The sequence below is a fragment of the Haemaphysalis longicornis genome, unplaced genomic scaffold (assembly GCF_048455015.1).
Source record: "Haemaphysalis longicornis isolate Haplotype H1 unplaced genomic scaffold, Haemaphysalis longicornis Haplotype H1 scaffold_12, whole genome shotgun sequence".
NCBI lineage: Eukaryota > Metazoa > Arthropoda > Arachnida > Ixodida > Ixodidae > Haemaphysalis > Haemaphysalis longicornis.
The window spans coordinates 106,656,661-106,678,962 of NW_027526225.1; the positions used below are offsets into that span (position 1 = coordinate 106,656,661).

Sequence of the window (22,302 nt, forward strand, 5' to 3'; positions counted from 1 at the left end):
CTAGCCGCTATATTTGCAGCGCGCGCAGTAGAGGGAGAGCAGTACGGGGGGGAGAGCGCGCATGCGCAAGCAGCGCGCGCCCTTTCACGCCCCACCGCGCTGCTATCACGCACCTGTTACACCGAGACCGCGACGGAGCGAACGGGCTGACTACGACGCATGCGCGCGTCAGCTGCTGTTGAGAGAGAGGAGGGAAGGAGAGGCGCACCTGCTGCGGACGCGGAACTGTTGACACCATCTGACGCAGGAACAGGCGAGGCTAAGAAAGTCTGTGCATTTAAAAGTGGTCGCCGCGGCCGAGGGTGTGCTATGAGCGCGAGAGGTGAACATGTGCGGTCAGCCGGGGAAGGTGTAGAGAACATCGGCCCCAAGAGTGAAGTAAACGACCAGCGTTTCGCGCCGTACGGACGCACAAAAACGGGGAGTTAACCCATGTCAGCTCCGCTGTGAAAGCGAAGCTCCCGCTTCCAATGCCTTTCACTTCAATGATAGCCCTTTGCGCGTAGCCTTATCGCCTTCACTGGTACACAAGACAGGGACGGATTTCGAACCTCGTTGTTGGGAAAGGAGGCCACATTAGTGCAGAATTTGACACGCAAAGTTTTGCACATCGCGTTGGCTTTTCTCTGCAGACCTCGCAGACATTTGCGCTTCTGTCCTCAGGTATTCAAATTCCGTGAAAAAATGTTGGCCGCGTATTTGGTCCTTTTCATTGCAAATGTCGACGAAAGACGATATCACGTGCGTCACTTGAGATAGCTCACCTGTAAATGTCGCTTTTCTGCAACAACTGTCTTAGTGCGGCAAAGCCGAGCGCTTAAGTGGAGGGAAATAGCGCGAAGACACTGGGCAGCATATGTCAGTGGCTGCTTAAACTGAAGTTGTATAGACGCAAAAAAAGAGAAAGAGAAATACAGTTGGCGGTGAAGTTTTCTTGACGTTGTATCCTTCTTCCTGTTTTTGGCCTTTACTGATCTGCTGCAGAAACTTTTAAATCTCCCCAAATGCGTGGAAAATCGGAACGAAATGTACCCGTCAGCAAAGTAAAAGGAATGTGCCCTGAAAGCGGAGTGTCGGTGCTTGCATAGACCGAACAGGTTCTTTCGCTGCTTAGGGCGGGCACCAACCTTTCGAAGGGCCACACCCGCCAAGATTGCACAGAGAACGAGTGAGCAACCAATCTTGGTTGCGGTCGCAAACACACTAGGTTCCGATGTGCAAGCGTGTTTGACAACGCGCCAGCGGGGTATGTGTGTGCCTGTCACCTCCCGGGTGCCCTCAGGTCAACGGATGCGTTGCTTGCCGTCTGTGTTCATTTTTTCCCTCTGGCCTTTCGCTCTCTGAGGTCAGCGCAGCATACGACGCTGCCAAACACCAGTCAGGTCATTGTCTTGGGAGGTTGATTTTTAGGGGCGAAGACCCTGGGGGGGCTGGGTCTGTTGGCGTCTCCTGTCGTCGTCGTAATCATCGTGTCATGTAGTCACGGTACTGAAACGCCGGGAAACTCCTTTACGCCTTGGGCTAGAACATAACGCGTACAAAAGATACCGCGACACTCGTTTACGCCTCACGCCGGAGCGCTTCGCAACGCGAATTAAAAAAAAAAAAACGGGACACTCGTTTATGCCTCGCGCTCGATAGCTTCGCGCTTCAAAGACCAGATACTTTTACAGCAAAGCTGCATACCTCTACCCCCCAACGGTTCCATGTCCGTTGGCAAAAACCCCGAGGCGCCAATACACTTATACACTGCATGCTGCGCCCCTACCCAGGTTTCACTGTATTGGAGATGGCCCGGGATTTTTTTTTAAATTTTGACTCCATGGGCCATAGTTAGAAGTTGGAGTAGTCTTATTGATTGGTTTGTTGATTGATTATGAGGTTTAACGTGCCACAGCGGCATCTGGGCTGCGAGGCACGCCGTAGTGGAGGGCTCGGGATTGATTTTGACTACCTGGGGATCGTTGACGTGCGAGGAAAGCTTAACACACGGGCATTTTCGCTTTTCGCTTCTACCTGAAACGCAGCTACCGCTGTCGGGATTCACGCCTCTTCCGTGGGCTCAACTGCACAGCGTCTTAGCCACTGAGCCACCGCGACGGGTTGGAGTGAAATCTACCATCAACATCGAGCAATACAACTCTCCACCTGCAGATGCACCGAAGCCAGTTTTACAGTGTCATCTCAAATAGCATTCTCCGTGATAAAATTTCTGTCTTCGATTCGACTATCTATGGAGCCACGTTATTTTGTCTGTGGGAAAGCGAAGGAGTATAAATCGCTCATAAAAAGAATTGACGGATGCCTAATAAACCTAATCAATGGGTTGTGATCAATTTACAATTCCAATAGAAAAATAATCAATCAAACGATAATTATACTGCGCATACATCGTGTGTGCCCACGATGTATTCTGCACTGCTAGCCGATTTTTCTTTGTATCTGTTCGTATTTTTCCTCAATGGTGAGTAGGAAACTAGTCAAGCTGGTTTTTTTCTTTTTCTTTTTTTTCCTCTTCTTTCCCAGCTTTTTTTCGATCTCCCCCCCCTCAATTTCGGATGGAAAATAAAGGAACTATTATTATTATTATTTTGAACCATACGCTCTAAAATTTGTTAGCTCTGTTTGTCGCCAGTGTTCTTCCTATGCGTCAATGAGAACCGCGATTGGCCCACGCGGCCCAGTTAAAATACAAAGTATTCAACGTTTCCTCCAGTCGCCCTCGCGTTACATCGGTGGCAGCTCCCTAATTCATTACCTCCAGGCTTCAGCAGAGCCAGTCTTCTCTACCTCGCGGTTGCGCCGAGCTCAACGCGGCAACGGCGTCGTCTCAGACTCGTCTTGAGCGCGGAAGCACGCGGTTTAGAGAGGGAACCATGCGGGCAGCACGTGCCGATGCCCGGCGGAGCATGCATACCGGTCCAACGCCTGTTTACTCAGCAGAGTCGGGCGTTGACAGAGCAAACACGCGGAGCCCACCATCCGCCCGCACGCAAAACCGAGCCGGTGCACACCGGCGTGCTCGATGCGCCATGCAGCTTCCTAACACGCGCGGCTGCCCACCGTTCGTTCACTCGCTGCTCTCTCGGCTTCCCTCGAGAAAGCCGCGTTGCTCCCCGAGCTTCCATTCCGTACGGAGAGCTCTAGCCGGCCGCGGGCTCTTCTGCGTCTTTTTTGTTTGTTTGTTTTTTTCACCGAGCATTGCTAGGTATATGTTTGCTCTGCCCGTGAGGACACCTGAAGAGGCCGAAGCGTGACTGAAGCCGTCGGCGTAGTGTTTGCTGGCGAGCGGCTTATAGCGAACCTTCGCGGTGGTCGCGTGCGCGGTGCGCGAAGTCATATTGAACTCTGCGTGATAAGATGCGGTCTGAGGCGTTCTTCGGGTAGTGGCTGATGACAGGCGTTCGTGCGCTGCATGACCGTTCTTGGGAATGCGATGCATCTCTAATTTCGTTTTCGTTGTGTAAGTTAGACTGGTAAGGTTCCCACGTGATTGTGTTTCTTTCCGACCGTAGAAGGTAGCGTGCAGGTAAACGCGTGCTTTTTCACAAGCTGTCATCGTTGGCTCTCGCGCACTTGTATGATATCAAGTTTCGAGCCTAATGTCTGTTGAAAGGCTCGATTACATTAATTTCTGAAGACGGAAGGTCGTGTAAAACCGTTGAGCCCTTCCGTAGAGCAAACACCAGAGACTATACGGAAGTTGTTCGGTGGGCTGGTCTGAGACCGAAGATAGTACGAGTGCAGCGAAGCGAATGTCATTAAGGTCTTTGACCGCTCGATGACCACGCTGGAATCGGATTTGTTTCGGTTTAATGCTAGGAGTACCTAGTGAATTCTTTTCCGCCAACCACGCATGTCGGCGAAAGTGTTGCGCCGTTCTATAAGTAGTTCTGCTTTGAGGATTCTGTGAGAAGGGTTTTCTTAAGAGGACTCCACTCGATTTTATTTCGGTGTCTCCGTCTTACTGGATGGCTGCTTCAAGTACTGTACATTCATAGTCCTGGCGGAAAAGAATGCAGGGCTACGTAGTTCACGTCTGTATTTCTGGGACGCGTGTTGTTGTATTGAAGTGTGCGGACAATGTGATTTGGACAACGCTCTTTGAGGGCTGGTGCAGTTCTCGTGTTTGTCATGTAGTTCGCGTTTTGTGCGGTATTATTGGGATAACTAAGTACATCGAAGCAATGTTTTCAGGCTGTCATTGCTAAAACAAACGGAAGAAACATTTTTGAAAATACTTGCGAATCAATTCCAAATAATTTTTTTTTTCGTAGACACGTAGCCGCCACGGGGTCTGTGCTTATGAATAATGAACTATTGAATGTGAATGACGTTTAAAGTTAAGAAAATCAAAATGCGTAAAGCAATGCTTGCAGTATCACAAAAATGTGGGGCCGCAGATGACTAATTCTTTTTTCTGCGTATTTTTTTGTCTTTCTACTTACAGGAACCATGACGTTATCAATGCTCAGAATACCTTTCCTGTTGTTCCTCATATCCCATGCCTTGGCGACAGGGACAACCGGTGAGTGTGCTGAACATATTCGCCTAATGTTTATGCGCCCGGAGAAATACAAGCAAGCGAACAAACACACAAACAAGGAAACAAATAAATTAATGCACACGCAGCAAAATAAATAAATGGATATATAAATTTATTTATATAATTTATATAAAAATTTATATATTTATAAATAAACATACAAATAAATAAATAAATAAATATTTAGGCTTTCAAACCCCCTTTTTTCATTAGTGGAGTTCCTTAAACTTTTGTGTTCCAGGTCGATGTGAGCGCTGCATAACTGAATTAAGTTCAAGGTGAGGCTCAAAGCAAGCGAGCTTATATGTCCATCAGCTCTCGTCTAGCCGATCAAATGGTCATGTTATGTAATATTGTTACTAGTAATAGGTTCCGTCAGAGTTAGGCATGCTTCTGCTTGTGTTCGAAAGAGGCATCAGACGATAGTTTTGCATTAGCGACACAAACGGCAGCGAGTCAAACGTCCTACTTGCTGAGGCTAGTCATAAAATTGTCTTCGCGTCCTCGAACTTTATTTCCACATGCATGCAAACAACATGTAAACCGAACGTTTTAGGTGAGGGGTTCACATTGATGCGCAATATGTTTTGGAAAATTCTACTCCAGTCTGCAACAGCTGTGGCGTAAGGAACAGTAATGAACGGGCGAACAAGTGAACTCGCAATCGCGTCAGCTGTTTATTCAAGAGATGCGAGGCCGCCTTGGGGACAGCGACTGTGTCGCTTTGGGCGACGGCTACAGTGAACTTCTATCACATCAAAGCCTCATATGCTATGCTGTCAGTCTCTGCGTTGCTCCTGGATACCCGTCTGACTAATAAAATATCGAAACGTTAAACGTAAATCTATAGTTTGTGCGGGAAATTCGTTGAAGTGTTTTGGGAATTACTGTTGTGGGACGTGCTTCCCCTTCCGTGTATTTTAAGAAGCTCAGAACAGGTGCCGGAAGCGTTCCTTCCCTGGCCGTGGTTTGAAGTAGAGCTATGAACGCCTTTTGTTTCTTTGTTTATAGCCATGCTTGTGTTAAGGTTACTTTTAAACACCAAGCGGCGTTTTCTAGGTTTTTGGAATGATTCAGACTACAGCGCAGAATAGACACAGACAAGTGCATGAAAAAGGAGATACGCAGCGCTGACTTCCAAGTGATGGTTTAATAACACGGGAAACCTTTAAATGGTATACGAGAGTTGAATGAAACTTTGCCAAGGCCTCTAGCGCTTGTGCGTACAGTGAGGATTAAAAACTCCGCTCATTAAAAGAAAAAAAAAACAGAACCAGAGTATAAAAATGGTGCTGGATAGATCGCTTTTGTTCTGTCATTTTGGTTGATCTTACTCAATTTTCCTGTCCACTTTGTGTTTTCTGAGCAGCATCACTAGGGACATTTAAACGCTTCTACACCCTCTGCACTGTCCGCCAACCCTTCTGCGCAGGCCAAGGCGTCTCAGACGTCCCCACAACTACTACCATCGCCACAACATTCACCAGCACAAGCATACCAACGACCGCAAAAACGTTAACGACGCAGCTTCCCACGACAACAACTCTAATCACCACGACGCTCGAAGAAACGCCTCCGCCGTCGTCGTCGCCTCCGACGCCCTCATCATCGCCGACGACAACGACTCCCGAATCGGTAGAGGCAAGAGCGTTCGTTCCCGGGTCCTCGTCGTCGTCGCCCTGGTGCCCCCGTGAACACGTGTCCTACGAACGGCTGTCGGGCTACAAGGTGGCCGACCTGTGGGCGGGAGGCGGCGGACAGCAGCGGTCCACTGCCCCTACGCAACCCCCGCCGCCATCGACGGCCGAGGAGTGCTACCTGCGCTGCTTGGACGACGAACGCTGCAGGGGATACAGCGTCAACCACGTGCGCCAGGTGTGCGCGCTCACGTGGTTTGACGTGGCCAACCGGTCCGACTACCTGCTGCCGGACCCAAACTGGAGCTTCCACCGAAAGATCTGCCTGCCGGGTAAGCAGCCCATAGTCTCCGTGTTTTCTCAACTTCGAGCTATGTCAGCGTCGTGGTCTGATAGCCTGTGAGTGAATGTGGGAAAGAGTGTCTTCCAGCGAGGTCGTTATTTTAACCGACAATGTTTGGAAACTAGTGCAGCAGATAGTGAAACCGTTATTGAAAAGAATTATTGAAGTTCCAATGAAAAGAAAATTGCCTTGGTTGAACGCGGGTCCCTTCCCTGATGAATATGACGCCAGTGAAATGTTTGTGTATCCTGGAATAAAACATTTCCGTGTTAAAAAAGACACCTACAATCTAGATCTCGCCACCTGCTTTGTAGCATATACGGCAGAAATGCCCCTTCAGCGGAATAAATCCAAAGCATTTTGCAACTATGGGGATCTGATCATCCACCACTAGGCTGTCTACTGAATGTCAGTGTAAAGCGTGCTAGGGCTCGCAATGCTGTTACCCAAAGTAAACGATTAACTATATTTGCGCATATGCTTTGGACTTACCAAATTATGAACGTTTCAGAGGCAGAGAATGTTGACAACGCGTAATCCTGTTGTAGATAAAGTGCCTTGCGCCGATAAAAACGCGGGAGAAAACGAATGATATATATTGATATATTTTGTAAGATTAGTAATGTGAGGTGTGATATCTAATACATCACGTCATGCAAGATCAGGAGCACCATTCATAGGTGCGTTGTTGTGTGTGTTTTAACAATCAAAGGATAGTCATTATGTTTTTCCTTGATGTTTTGAGGCATAAACTAATCAAGCTTAGCTGTTGACAATAAAGAGCTTCTTAAAATATTTTATTTACTATTTTGACTTGTAGAAAAGGTTGCACTTCAATGCGGAAAACATTACTAGAAAATTAGCTTTAATGCACTAGAACAAATCGATACTTCAAGGCATGTGCAAAGAAATTCAGAGCACAACTGTGGTACCAACTTGTTTAAACATGTTCCTTCAAATGCCTCTATAGGAGCAATTCAGTTTGTATGCTTACCTAAAAAATTACGCTTCCACGCACGTAAGGTTGAAGCGGGGCTGGATAGATACGTTTGCACATATTTAAAAGTATAAGTAGATTCTACAGAGGCAATACCTTGTGCTTGCGGCGGGCACCACCTCATACTCGCTTTATCACCTATAAAACCGCAATACGTTTAGCTCATTCGTCTAATTACTACAGTAGAGCCCACTTATTGCGAACTCAGTTTTAACTAAATCCCGGCTACAGATCTGCGTTTCCCGTTACCATTTGTATACATGTATTTTAATAATAGTGAAACTTTATTACTGTTCCATAAACACAGATACAGAAAGGAACTGCGGGAAAAAAATCTGTCATAGACAGCTTGACGTGGCCGCAGCCTCCTTTTTGCTCAACAGCAGCATCGCGAGAAAAGGAAACACACAGTTATAAATGCAACCGCAAACAGGAACAATAAAAAGCTAACAATAAGACACTTTTTGCGTTGCACGTGATAACCCGTTATCTTCAACGGGTATAAAAGGAACAGTTAAACAAGAAAGCAAATGAGACACATAAAAAGGTTAACACATTACCAAACATTAACAAAAAGGTTAACAAAAAGGTTAACTACCACAGAGTGACCTTAAGCCACAAATTCGACAATACCTTCGTAGGAAATGGCAAGCACAGTGGAATGAACAGACAGATAACAAACTACACGTAATAAAGCCACACTTGGGACGATACACAACTGACTCACACAACAGACACACGGAAGTCGCCTTGGGTAGGCTGCGGATAGGGCACACCCATGCGACGCACTCGTATCTGCTGACGGGATCTTCTAGACCCCAGTGCGGCAGGTGCGGAGAGGCCCTATCCGTAGTGCACATACTAATCACATGCAAGGCACTTCACACAACACGACACAAACACTTCAGAGAACTCTACAGGCAACATATCCCACTACATCCATCGCTGTTTCTAGGTGACGATGCCATGTTTTCCGTGAAACGTGTGTTTGAGTACTTGTCAGACGTGAAGTTTTTAAACCTCATTTCCTATCACGCATAATCAAATCTGGCCCTATACACCAGCCATCACCATTGCCGTTAATTGATTTTATTGTTATTTTGGCTTTTGTAGCCACTATTTTCTTTTAGATACTTTTGTTTGGCGCTCTTTGCCCCAGCTGGCCTTGCGCCAAAAAACTCCAACCATCATCATCATTAACACATTTTCGTACGCATTACACGTAGTTGACGCTTAGAACATTTAAAGATATAAAAATCGGTGCACTCAAATACATTTAAGAGAAGGCAGGGTATACTGTATACGGTTTTTCCCAGATATAGCGGTCTCTTTCCCAGATATATTTTATGCCCAGATATAGCGCAAAGCGGATATAACTAACTCATTTCCGTTTCCCGATGTGTTCTTTATAATCGGTCTGGAAGTATAACCTTTATTCAGAAAGTATGTCGCGGGAAGGGTCGTCTAATGTCACCTTGAAATCAAAAGTTGGCATTTAACATGCAAATTTAACTGAAAATCTGATATAACTATCTCATCTCGAAGGCCTCCAATCTAAAACAGCGTGTTTTCAATTTGTCCAGGTAAGGGTAAGGAACCAAGAGCAGTTGACAGAAATAACGTGGGACAACTTTTTAAAACCTGAATTTAATTTTATTTCCAAAGGTGGTACATGATACAAAATTCGGTGCAAATGCGCTAGCACGTCCCACGGTAGAAACCTTAGGCGTCACCTGCCATGATGATAGTTAAAGAATGAATATAACGAAGGAGCACCACAACATTCATTAAAGAAATATAAAAAAACAAGCACTCAGCACAGAAAGAGAATGAAGAAATTTGAAAAGGAAGGAAGGAAGTAAATACTAATATAACTATAGTTAGCTATTATTCAATAAGCATAATACATTTTGCTATTTTTCTATACTTTAGTGCTTACTAAAACTAACATTTATACTAACTATAACATTACTGTAAATAACTATGTAAAGTAAGGGAGCCCTATTCAACTTAGAATGTTAAAAATGCATGCCCTCCTACCCACTACGCTGTTTCTGTCGCGCAGATCCGTCGGGTACTTTCCCTCGATGTTCCTGCCTTCAGTTCATACACATGAATGCGTACCGCGAAACTCCGCGCTCGTCTGAATGATTCAAACTTCGCGCCCTCCAGGGGAAGAGGAAATCGGGGTCCCCGCCCGGAGTAATGGCGTAGATCGCGAGAAAGCTCGGCACTGGTTCTAAACAGCGCCGTCTGTGTTTGTTCTCTGAGCCCGTGAAAAGTGTATTTACGTGTGCAGGAATAAAATAGCGCCGCGGGCCTGAAAGCCATTACGTATTCCGTTTCATTAGTCGACTTGCCCCCGAGCATCGCGGATGCCCAACGCAGCTCACTATTCATCTTGTCATTATTTTATTTTACTCTGTAATGTGCCCCTCTTCATCCCTGCACATTTTTTTCTACTCTTGCATCTGTCCGGAGATCCCAAGTTTTTCTACAAGAAACGTGACTGCTAATGCTTCGGGGGGATTTGGATCTGAATAAGCGATGAGCGCTACATGAAATATGACGCACGTGCCTTGGAGTTTCATAAATCTTGCACGCTTGTATTCTGTTTCTTTCGTTCGAGCCAAACATCAGCGAGACCGCTGCGGGCTTCAGTTTCTTGGCATCTTTTGATTCATTGCTGCATGAAACAAGGCTGGACAGGATAAAGGGGTGCTGATTTTTATTTCTGCGGGTGAATTTGATATCTGCCGGCGCTTTCTGAAGGCTGCAAACATTCTCCAGGCCCCTGGGTTGTTGCTGTTAGCATGCGCAGGATTCGGCACAAGCATCAGGTTACATTTCTGTAATTATATGCCGCTATGTTTTGTACTTTATGCGCATTTGTTCTGGTAAAAGTTGTTGCTACTCGGACCCGAGCCATTTTCTCTTGCCTTATTTTTGCGTTTATTTAACACATTCAAGGCTTAGTGGATACGAGCTATATCCACGAAGGTAGTTTAGCATCCCGGATATAGTCTAGCAAGGAGCGGTAGGCAGAACCGTAGAGCCACTGATGGTAATGAATAATGAGTGTCTTGCTGCAAACTTAGGCCTGTTAAAAATGTTTTGGATTCAGCAGTTTACTGCGTTCCTCACTGCCCTGCCCCAATTTCTAGATATTGCTATAAAATTAGGTTTCGTTTCAACTATACGCATTTGTACAAATTGCTTTTTTTTTTGTCTCTGCTTGTGCGTTTTCGGTGGCCCAGTGGTTTCTTTTAACGAATCACCGGTCGGCAACTAAAAATATTCGCTTCAAAGGTTTGGCGCCCGATAATACCGACTGCCGCAGAGAGAAAAAGAGAATGAACGAAAAATAGAGAAAACAACATCGTTAAAAAGGACAGCACAAAAAGCAAGGAAACCAATGCTAAACGAGCCATAGCGGCGTACGCACTATTAAAATAATCAATAGCAAAAGTTTCGTGCCACAAGGCCACTAATTTCCACAGTTATAAGTACCAGCCACAATATCGCACAACCACGCAAGGGCTACTAGATGGGTAAGTTCATGTCTTGTTCGCGTCACAGATTTTAATATCGCCCGAGGACGCGGGTCCGATTTCCAGTCACGGCGGCCGCTTTTCTGATGGAGGTCAAAAGCAAAAACGCCCATGTGCACGAGAGTTCGGCGTGTTTAAGATCCCCAAGTGGTCAAAATTAATCCGGAGTCCTCTACTACGGCGCACCCCATCGCCTGCGTTGCATTGGCGCGTTAAACCCTACAATCAATCAATCAATCAATCAATCAATCAATCAATCAATCAATCAATCAATCAATCAATCAATCAATCAATCAATCAATCAATCAATCAATCAATCAATCGATCGATCGATCAATCCATCAATCAATCAATCAATCAATCAATCAATCAATCAATCAATCAATCAATCAATCAATGTATCAATCAATCAATCAATCAATCAATCGATCGATCGATCGATCGATCAATCAATCAATCAGCTTTCGATTTTCCCCCTCCCGCAATGTGGATAACGGGAAGGCTCAAACTATCCTCTCGGTATGGAAACCGTTTCAGAAAGCACACGCAGCAGGTTCAGCTATTCTATTCACGTTAACCTTTTCAATGTCGCCCCCTCCCCCCCTCCCTAACGTGTACTACGTTAAGCAGCACTTGTTCCTAGTGTCCTATTGTATTGCTTTCATGTTTAAACGACGCGGCGTTTAAGAATCCTGATTGTGCTTTGTTATTCCTCCTCGGCAAATAATGATAAAGATCTTCGACTCTGTGCAACTGCTAAGAATGCAGTGACCTAAACATGGCCCCGTACACTCTGAAAGTAGTGGAGAGGAGTAGAGGGGGAGAAAGATACGTATGGCTGGTCAAGAACATCGGCTAATCGCGGAACGGGAGCCTGCAAACCCTATCGGGCGGATGCCGCTCGCCCCTGGCATTTCTCTCCGCAGATGGAGAAAGGTCATCGTTCGTTAGCCTCCGCTCCTAGTGCACAGCCTCGCGAGATCCCCGCTCTCGGCGAGGACTGGGGCCTGTCTGACCTCCCATTAGCAATGGTAATGGAAGTGGATTTCCTCGGCTGTCAAGTGAGGCGGGTCGGCGTTCGCTGTCTATGTGTAACGGCGTCATCCGAAGGGAAAGCGCGTTTTCGTGTTTTGGTTGTTTCCCTCGGGAAGGCGTAAGGAACAAGGGTGACGGGTGTGACTTCTCAGCTTTCCCTAAGCCCCCCACCACCGTTCTTCCGTATCATCAATGGCGGTGGCAGAGTTGCTTCATTTGTTAAAGCCGTTCTTGGATCCTTGTACATTAGATGTAGATGAATTCGGGGCCCGGAACGCGCGTAGTACTTTACTGTGTAGGTGTCATTGAAGCATGGCATAATTATTCCCAACTACTAAGGAGATCTTGGAACTGCGATGACTGGGAGCCTTCTCTTTTAGAGGCGAATACTTTTAGATGCTCGGGCTGTCGGCGTGTCATGATGTCGTCGTAACCGTCGCTTCATGTAGTCCTGCTACTACAGCATCGGGACACTCGATTACGCCTCGTGCTAGAACAAAACGGATACTAAAAAAAAAAAAAAAACACCGGGACGCTCGTTTACGCCTCGAGACGGAGAATTTCGTGCTTTAAAGACAAGAGACATTTATAGCAAAGCTGTATACCTCTGCCCCCCAACAGTCTCATCCCCGTTGGCAAAAACGCCAAGGCGCCAAGAATGCACTTATACACTGCATGTTTCGCGCCTCCTCCGGATTCACGCTAGTGGAGGTGGCCTGGGAATTTTTCGGTTTCCTCCTCCTGCTCCTCCGCGTCCTCATAATAATTTGAGTATTTGAGTATTTGATTTTTATTTCTCGGCAAAACCAAGGGGAGGATGAGACTACAGGCGGACGTGGCCTGACAGGGGCCGCAGCCTCCCGATTTACAGCGTACATAATAACACGTCTGTTCACAAATTTAAGCATAATAGCAGAATCTTAATAGAGAAATAGCACAAAGCAAAGTCATTACTACATTTCCTATGTATTATACAAAGCATAGGTCTAAAATTCACAGAAGGATCATAGTGTACACATAAAAGCAATAATTCGTACCCGTGAAGTTTCATCAGTACACTACTACATCGCAATTACGTATGAATGTATTATTGTTTGCAATTGTTTTTAATTTCTACCTTTAGGGGAACATGTAGACATATATTTAAAACCCTTAATTATATATCAGTATTGCAAGCGTTTTGCTTAAGTGACACTTCTATGACCTGTTTTTTAAACGTAAGTTCACTGGTGTCGAAGTTTAATTTTTCTCCAATTGATTTAATACAGTAAAAGCTGCTTAATTCGGATCTCACGGGACCGGGAAAAATGTCCGAATTAACCGAATGCCGAATTAATGAATGAATAGGAAAAACAACATTAAAATCACGTTGGAGAAGCATACCTTTATTTGCTGAAGTATTTTGTAATACTCATCTGCTGACTATTCCACAACTTTTCTTAACTCTTCCAAGTGGCCAACAGCACACAAACTGCCAGAACTGCTCAGGCAAACGTCCTCCAATATCAAAAGCGCCTCCGAGACTTCTCGTGAGGTGCGATGAGGTCGCGGCTGCACCTTCTCGCATGACTCTTCGTCAGAATCGTGGTTGATGACGATGGCAATGCCGCTCAGGTTTCTGTTTCACTGCAGTGGTTCCAGTGCTGCTAATTTACCACACTTTTGTGCAGCGGCAGCCGCCAGAATTTGTCCGAATTAAGCGGTGCGGGGCAATTCTGACGAAATAACGAAGGTTTGGTCCCATAGACTAACATGCGCTTTGGCCGGGACCAATAGAGCCGTCCGAATTATCCGAATTTCCGAATTAACGGGTGTCGAATTAACGAGCTTTTACTGTATTTCAGTTGACTGGTACAGAAAAGATTGCTCACCATAGTTCGTTCTTACTTTTGCAGTGTGCCGTATTGAATGCCTGAGATGGTAGCCTGAATATTTATTGTTAACTTGATTTTTAACTCATCATCATAATCATCATAATCATCATCATCATCATAGTACTTGGGCCCACTGCAGGGCGAAGGCCTCTCCCACTGACCTCCCCCTGCTCCTGCCCTGCACTGCCTGAGACAATTCTTGCCTTCGAATTTTCTTATGTCGTCCTTCCATCTAGTTATTGGCCTTCCATACCCTTATCTCGGTAGACACTCTGTTATCCTGGGGGTCCATCGGAAGTCATTTTATCTCACTACACGGGCCAAATCCATTTCTTTTTTCTTTTAATTTGAACCGTGATATCTCCCACTCTAGCTTGTTCCCTGACCCAAGAGACTCGTTTCCTGTTCCCTAGCGTTACCCCTATCTGACTGAGTTTCACGGCCTGTTGCACCGTCCAAAGGTTTCTTTCCAGTTGTGTAGTAAGTCACTAACTTTCCACTTCATATGACATCACCGGAAAGACGCAATGGTTGTATATTCTCGTTTTCAGTGATAGAGGTACCTTACTTTTCCTTGTTTGCGAGTGCTTGCCAAATGCACCCCAGCCCATACCTACTCTGCACGTTATAGCTGAGGAGGGCGCTTTCACCGTGCTTATCTATCATTACTCTAGATTTATTCATATTCATTTTTTGCCTGCTTGCAGGCAAACGACAGCGATATGGGTTAGGAGTACGACATGGTTTCCCGTTTGGTTCTGTGCTACGCGTACTTCACCGAGGTGTTTAAAGTACCTGTTTTGTTATTGGCGCCATTTTCTTTACCGGGCCTACACAACGCATCCATTTCTTCAGCTAAAAGAAGCCTGTAGGTAACAGCGATTGAAGAGTGGATTTGAGGAGGGGTGTGCAGTGATCTTCTTACCACTTCCTGAAAGGTGCCATGAAGACAAAACCCGACTTTGTGCTGCTTGAAAGAGCTAGACTTCGGTGGCTCACTACGCTCTTGTAGGGGCCGATGCGGTCGTGCGGCAGGGCTTACATTTATTTGGAGAGGAAATTAGATAGCACCAGAAGCCCACGACCCGAAAAAACGCCCTTAGAGTGCGGCCGAAAAGGCGTAGAAGGTGTTCTTTCTCCCTGGCGCGTGGCTCGTCGTCGTGCAAGGCCACGTGCTGCTGGCGCTGGCACAGCCGCCAGTGGGTGCTTGTGGTCGAAGACGAAGTGGCAGCTACACTCTATTCCAGCCACAAAATACGTTTTTTTAACAAAAAAATTCCAAGAAATATCGAACAAAACTTTGAAATTTCGCGCCATAGTGACGTAATTTCGGCCGGAGTGATGTCTTATGGGCCGACACCGAAAACATTTTTATTAGTGCGTTAACTGCGGGTTAGCATTCGAGTGACGCGAACAAATGGAACTAGACGCCCCACTACAATCTCGAGGTGGCGTTTCTTGGCGGTGGCTTAGGTGGGCCACCGTTACGTCGCATTCGTAACATGACGTCATTAGAACAATCGGCGGAAAGTAGCTGGCGAGTAGCTACTATTAAATGTTTTCTTTAATGCCTAGATTAAATTGTTTGAAGTTTGATAAAATTGGCATTGTTGTTATAGAGGTAAAACAGCCTTCTAGGGGCGAAGCACCTTAGGACCTCGCTTTGTCCGGGGCTTGGCGTCCGTGTACACAGTGTTGCGCATGCGCGAGGAGCATTCGATCAGATTGGATTGGATTGGATCGGATTTGGATTGGATTAGATTGCATTGAAATTGATTGGATTGGATTAAATTGAATTGTGTCGGATTGGATTGAATTGGAACTGTATATACTGTACACACGCATCCACTCATTTACATGCGCGAGTGGGCAATGCCATGGGTGAACGATGCCGAGTGCTTCGCCCAGTCATCATGATTCACATCGTGGAGATGCGTGAATTTTTTTTAATGAATAAAACTTGTATCTCGTCTTCATGGTCCCTTTATATAAGCTGCTAACAGTGAAACACTCTTCTTTGTTTGCGCTATGTCCATGCAGAGCGGCCGTGTTTGCGGCACTGGTCCTTCGAGCGCGTGCCCCGCTTCCAACTGGTGGGCTTCGAGGACAAGGTGGTGCCCCAGGTGGTCGACCAAGACGGCTGCCTGCAGTTGTGCGCCTCGGAGTCCAGCTTCGTGTGTCGCTCGACGCGCTACGAGGCGTCGAGGCAGCGCTGCTCCCTGAGCAGGCACGACCGGCGAACGGCCGCCGAGTCGTTCCGCCGGACGGCGGACGACGAGGACCCTTCCGCCGACGTCCTCTACAGCGAGAATCAGTGTGTGGCCGGTGAGTGTGCGTGCGCCCGGAAATTGGGCAGTGCGTATTGTAAAAGTGAAACAGGGGTTGTTAAGCGAGATTCACTTGATCACATTGCTACGGGAGACTTGATAATTCATGAACCAAGGGCTCAACAACCGTTCTGCTCCGTTACAAAAACGTTTTAAAGACTAATGAAAATGTTCCTAACGGCCTAGTTTGCTTACTTCAAAGGTAAAGTATCCCTGGTTAAGTTGAAATCTTGAAATATCGATTGAAATATCTTGAAATATCGGTTAAGTCGAAAAACTTTTTTTCGCCGTGCATTTACCTCCCATAGGTGCCCTGTATTAGCCCCCGCCCCCCCCCCCCCTCCCCTCCGTTCCCCTTTTGTCTTCTCGGAACGTTTTTTCGGGGGACTGCGGATATCTCGAAAGGTTGAGAGAGAGCACACACGGTAAAGTCCGCTACAGAGAGCTGACAAGGTCTCCGTTCGAACGCGTAGCTCCAACTACGGGCCGAACGCGGTCGTGAACGTCGAATTTACGATGTACGAGGCAGATGTTCCCGTTACCGGAATGCTTCCCTACGCCTACATCGCTGAGAGAGCTCTGGACTATGCAGCTAATCATAAGGACGAACAGCAGCCTCTAGAGGGGCCTACAACGACAGAAACAACGAAGATGCTGCGCCTCCTTCGCAACAAAGTACAAGACATAGCTTATTTGCGAGATTCAGTGCTCAGAGCTCTCCGATAAGTTTTGAAAATGCGGAGGCTTACCTATAGCATTTTTGAGATGCTCTTATGAAGACTCAACAGTCTAATGGTACGCACCAAGAAGTGGGTCCCTACTCGCGCATCGCACAGCAGAAAATACAACGGCTGTCTTTTATTTATTTCGTTGTTGCTGACTTGTATCAAATGAATCTTTTTTTTTTTTTTTTTTTGCGTGGCCAACGCATTATTTTTCTGTACCGTCACAAACGTCTCATTCGGGAGTTTGGGGATGTTTGGGAACCTCACAAAATTGGTGTGGATATTTTCTTCGGGCTGTAAGGCATGCAGTACCTTCTTCAGAAATTGGCTTTCGTTATGGCTGCGCACGAGAAGGTGCAAATCCGCAGCGTGCGTTGTTTATTCACATGCAAATGCAATGAAAAGGCTTGTACCACGCAACCGCGAAACTTCGCAGGCAGCGTTTTCTAGAGTACTCGAAGGCCGGGATTTTCTGCCCCGAATTTCTATCGTAACCATCGTTATCCTAACGAAGTGAATCTGAACCCAAACAGTTAAGACATGATTATGGTGTTGAAGGCTTGACATACTCGATAACGAACGCAATAAATAGTATACGTGCCGGTTTTCAGTATAACAATAATCAAAACCGACGAAAATGTCCAAGCAGCGATTTATTGCTTTCCAACCCCCTCAGCCGTAAAGAACAAATACTGGCCTACTCGGGATGACGTTCCATGAATTGAAGAAAATCACTTTTACTCTCTTGTCCTGGACTGAGGACCTGGCCCACCAACCAGCTCGATTTTACTGTTTAATAAAGTTTTCTCCTCCTCACCCTACTCCTCTGCTTGAGTGCAGTTTTCCTATAACGCATATCGAAATATTGGGAAGATATGGCTGTGGTAAATGTACCGAAATACCCCTCCATGTCTGAACAAACATAATGCTACTGTATCTCTACCGTAGACCTGACTGGTTTGGCTCAATAAACCTCCATACTGGTTAGAAGCCTGGTATAAAACCAGCACGTGGCTATACACAGACTAGTATATTTGAAACTCAACCTAGATGTTTTGCGCCCCATAGTGTGCGTCCGCATACTTACATGCCATGGCAACATAAAATGATGTGATACAATAATTTCGAGTGTTCGGCAAAGTTGCACAAACTGTTTTACCTTACATACGATTACCGGGAATCGTGATCCCTTCTGCCAAAGCCGACAGCCCCGAAGGCCTGGAATTTGTTTTGGTCTTGTATTTTCGCTGTTGTCGGTTATTAGACTCTGGCTATTCCCTTTGTTCGAAAGATTGCTGAATAGAGAAGCTGACGCCTAGCTCCGACTCTGCGCGCTCCGCACAGGACCGGCTTCGCAGGAATGAGACGACGCCGGCAAGGTTGTTTCTTGAGGAGCAGTGTCAAAAACTATACTTTAAATCATGCCTTGAGCTAGTGTATGCGATTTTAATTCTTGTATTATAATAATATGTTGCGCATACACGAAATCTGATGCCGAAAAGCATCAAAGGTCAACCGCGCCAAAAGAAACAGCAGGGCGAGTGAGCCCATGTGAAGCTCACAAAAAATGTGAGAATCTCTAAGCCGACGTCACGGAGACGCGCTTCGCAGCGCCGCCCGTGCTCGAGCTCACCGCCAAAAGAGAGCGTATACTGCACAAAAATCCATTGCCTGTTCGCTTAACGGGACCCTGAAACACTTTTCCTAACTATTTTTTCGAAATCCTAAATGATTTCAGAACATAGTCTACAGGCGCATCCTGTACTTAAAATAGGGGCTCACAAAGTACCTCAGCCCATCAGGAAACTTAGAAGCTTGCTCATAAGATCTTTATCTATTTCGCGGTCCTGCCGTTCGTCAAATGCTCAAATTACGTCATTACAGCAATGCAGGAGCTATTGGCTGGCTTCCTTTCTGTTGCAAAAAAAAAAAAAAACTTTCGATAGCCCTTTTAGAAAAAAAAAGCCCACAAAAGCAAAGCAGAAACGGAAAGCGGATCAGCTGCGACGAACAAATCACGCTGGTCTGATAACTATGGCTTTCACAGTGCTTTCAGACGCGAAGAAAGGAGTGAAAGCGTTTATCAAACGTGTTGTGGAATTGCGTCAAAGTTCCTTCTGTTTCCTTTTTCCCTGCAGAACCACCGCGGTGCAACTTCCGTCCCCTGCGCGGTCGCTCTCTGAGCCGCGGTCACGTGTTCGTCGACGAAGAGGCCACCTCGCACGAGCTGTGCCAGGAGGCGTGCGTGAACCACACAGAGTTCGTGTGTCGAAGTTTCGTGTACGACCAGTCGCGGCGGCTCTGCCTGCTCAGCCCCGACGACAGCTACAGCGCCCAGCAGGGAGGCGCAGCCGCCTACGCCGAGGACAGGGCGGCCAAAGACGACGACTCGGCACTGCTTTTTGTGAAGGGCTCCTGCATCGATGGTACGAGGCGCGTCCCTGCGCGCCAGTCTTTTACCTACGAGTGAAAATGTAGAGATAAAGACAAGAGTTCGGGCGGCCCCCTGGGTGCACCTTTATCTCCACTTTTCTTCAGTTCTTTCTTTCTTTCTTTCTTTCTTTCTTTCTTTCTTTCTTTCTTTCTTTCTTTCGCTCTCCGTTTCTCTCTCTCTCTCTCTCTCTCTCTCTCTTTCTTTCTTTCTTTCTTTCTTTGTCTCTGTCTTTCTGCCTGTCCGTCCGTTCGACCATCCATCCGTCCGTCTGTGTATCTGCCTGTATGGCAGAAATTCCGACATTCCTGTTTTCGCAAAATAACAAATATTGCGTTCCGAGGCAGGGGCAAGCCTGACACTTTCAGTGCGATGCCGAACGTTAATTAAACGTGTTGATACGCCACGCCCCGCTTTTAGACCGACCTAAAAGATACAAAACCCCCTTTGCTTGCAGTGAAAAGCCTACAATTGAGCTTAGAGAACAGTTTAAGGTAAAGAGAAAATGAGAAAACATTTTGGACAGCTGGTTTTTGAACCCAGGACGTTCCCTCATGAACCTGGGATTATGCCCGCAGGCTACTGAGGACGAACAGCGGAGCGTTTTTAGCATTTGCCTAAAAGAATACAAGGAGTGTTCCGTGCGAACCAGTAGATGGCGTTTGATGCATGCAGGAAGTGCCACGAATTTGGAGAGCGTCTCCCCACCCTACGCTTAAGGCGACGCTTTTTCCTGTGCCTCAAAAGAGCTTGACTGCCGATGAAGCAACAGCACTTAAAAAATTCAGAAGAATACTTTTATTCATAAATCGCGATGGGCACTTATATTCCGAAAAAATCCTGCCAACTCTAAATGGAAACTGTCAGCATTTCGTGGAAATGGCTACTTTATTTCCCGCATCCTGGGCTTGTCCTCGGATGCGGCTCGGCGACACAAACACCACACACACCACTGCAGCAGAGACACTGGGGGCGGCCCTGGCCAGCTGGTCCCTTCACGATCAGCGCTCACTGATTGAGTGCGAATGCAGGAGCCGTTGCAACGGGAGCATCGGACCTCGGCTTCCATCTATGAACTCTCTTTTCTGAGGGGCTGAGGCTGTTGGCGTCTCCTGTCGTCGTCGTAATCGTCGTCTCAGTAGTCACGGTACTCTAAAACACCGCGAAACCTCTTTAAGCCTCGCGCTAGAACTTAACGCGTCCTAAAAAACACCGGAACACAAGTTTACGCCTCGCGCTGGATCGCTTCGTAACACGTACTAAACTAACACCGGGACACTCGTTTACGCCTCACGCTAGAGAGCTTCGTGCTTCAAAGACAAGCGACTTACAGCAAAGCTGTATACCTCTACCCCCCAACGGTTTCATCTGCGTTGGCAAAAAGGAAAAGGCGCCAAGAATACACTTATACACGGCATGCTTCGCCCCTCCACAGGTTTCGCGTTAGTGGAGGCAGTCCGGGATTTTTTATTTCTTTTTTTGCTCGCCTTCCCCATATTTCCTCCTTCCCCTACTGTATAATGAACGTCTTCCAATCCCATTCCATCCCATCCAGTGCCGTGCTTGTACCTCCCCGATAACGAAATCCCTCTGTACCTTTATCTCCACTTTCTTCTTTTAGTCCAAAAATTTCAACATTCCTTTTGTAAAAATAACGCACTATTCCTACTACACCCTTGTTTGTTCTGCCCCTCTTTCCTGCGTTCGCTTAGCGAGCCACTCATTTTAAATTCTGATTAGCTGCATGCATGGCGAGGGTGTCGTATCTGGCAGTCTTTGTACCGCAGATAGCATACGAGTTAGACCATATTTTGCTAACGTCACAATTTTACTAACTTTCGTTCGTTTCCGCCGAGATATGATGTCTTTGAGATCTTAATCCTCAAACTCAAATTCAAATAATGGGTGCATGACGCGCTGAAGCTACTCCTGGCTTGTGACGGGCGCCGTTGTGAGGGCTCCGGATTAATTTTGGCCCTCTGGCGATCTGCACCGTGAGCCAGAGAACAAAATCTTACCAGAAGAATTTACCGTGGAACCCTACTTCGTGTGGCTTCGTTGATTTCCAGACTTATAGAACGCAATGCTGTCAATATGAAGTAGGAGCGAAGCTGTCTTGGTGGATAACTATAATTATTTACGGTGGCTAACTCCATTGGTCGATCAAAGACACGTACATACAATATATTCTAAATTACTTCCCATATAATTTATTTCGGAATAGTTTTCATAACACAATAGTTCAAGCGGCCTTCTGTAGCCATGTATTGACAGCGGCCGAGAATCCGGAAATTCTGCAACGTTTACAACTTCGCTATGAACTAATTAATTCCGGCAAGTAAGTGAAAGTTGGCGCAATAATAAGGTCGTCTAAGCGGTCAGTAATAGTGTGATTTTGTCCGATATATCTTCATTTGGTTGACAGCTACAGAGAACTTTACGCTAGCTCTGAACGAGCGCGTGCGGTTCTCTGTGGACACGACTCGATAGACGAACGCAATTGTGGCCGGAACTTAGCGCAAGACGGCTTTGCTGTAAAATAAGAAAAAGAGAAAAAGAATGCGTTTGCTCCTCCTCCTTGGGCAACTTGTTAGCTGATCGTGCGTTTTCAAGGGCGCGCAGCGCCCGCTGAAAACCTGTTCGCCGGCTGCTGCCCGCATGATACAGACGACAGCCGGGGTCTTTGTACCTAACACTTTCGCTTTCGAAATCCTCCGCCTACCGCGCCCTCCCCTCCTGCCGCCACACTATTTGCGCTCGTGCCTTCTTGATACTCGTGGAGTCTTGGTTCCCGAGAAGCGACGCTTTAGCGAGGAGGCAAGGGGGGAGCTTTTAC

The 22,302-nt window shown here is 46.5% G+C and overlaps 1 protein-coding gene across 2 annotated transcripts in view; it reads left to right on the forward strand.

Annotated features, from left to right (window-relative positions):
• The window catches only part of LOC144163203 (uncharacterized), a 251,910-nt gene that overhangs the window by 185,212 nt on the left and 44,396 nt on the right, over positions 1 to 22,302 (forward strand). For both annotated transcript variants that reach the window (XM_077694039.1, XM_077694040.1), the window contains exons 4-7: positions 4,451 to 4,528; positions 5,979 to 6,515; positions 16,024 to 16,308; positions 19,174 to 19,461. In XM_077694039.1, the coding sequence (XP_077550165.1) occupies positions 4,451 to 4,528; positions 5,979 to 6,515; positions 16,024 to 16,308; positions 19,174 to 19,461 (1,188 nt within the window). The remainder of the gene's footprint in view (positions 1 to 4,450; positions 4,529 to 5,978; positions 6,516 to 16,023; positions 16,309 to 19,173; positions 19,462 to 22,302) is intronic.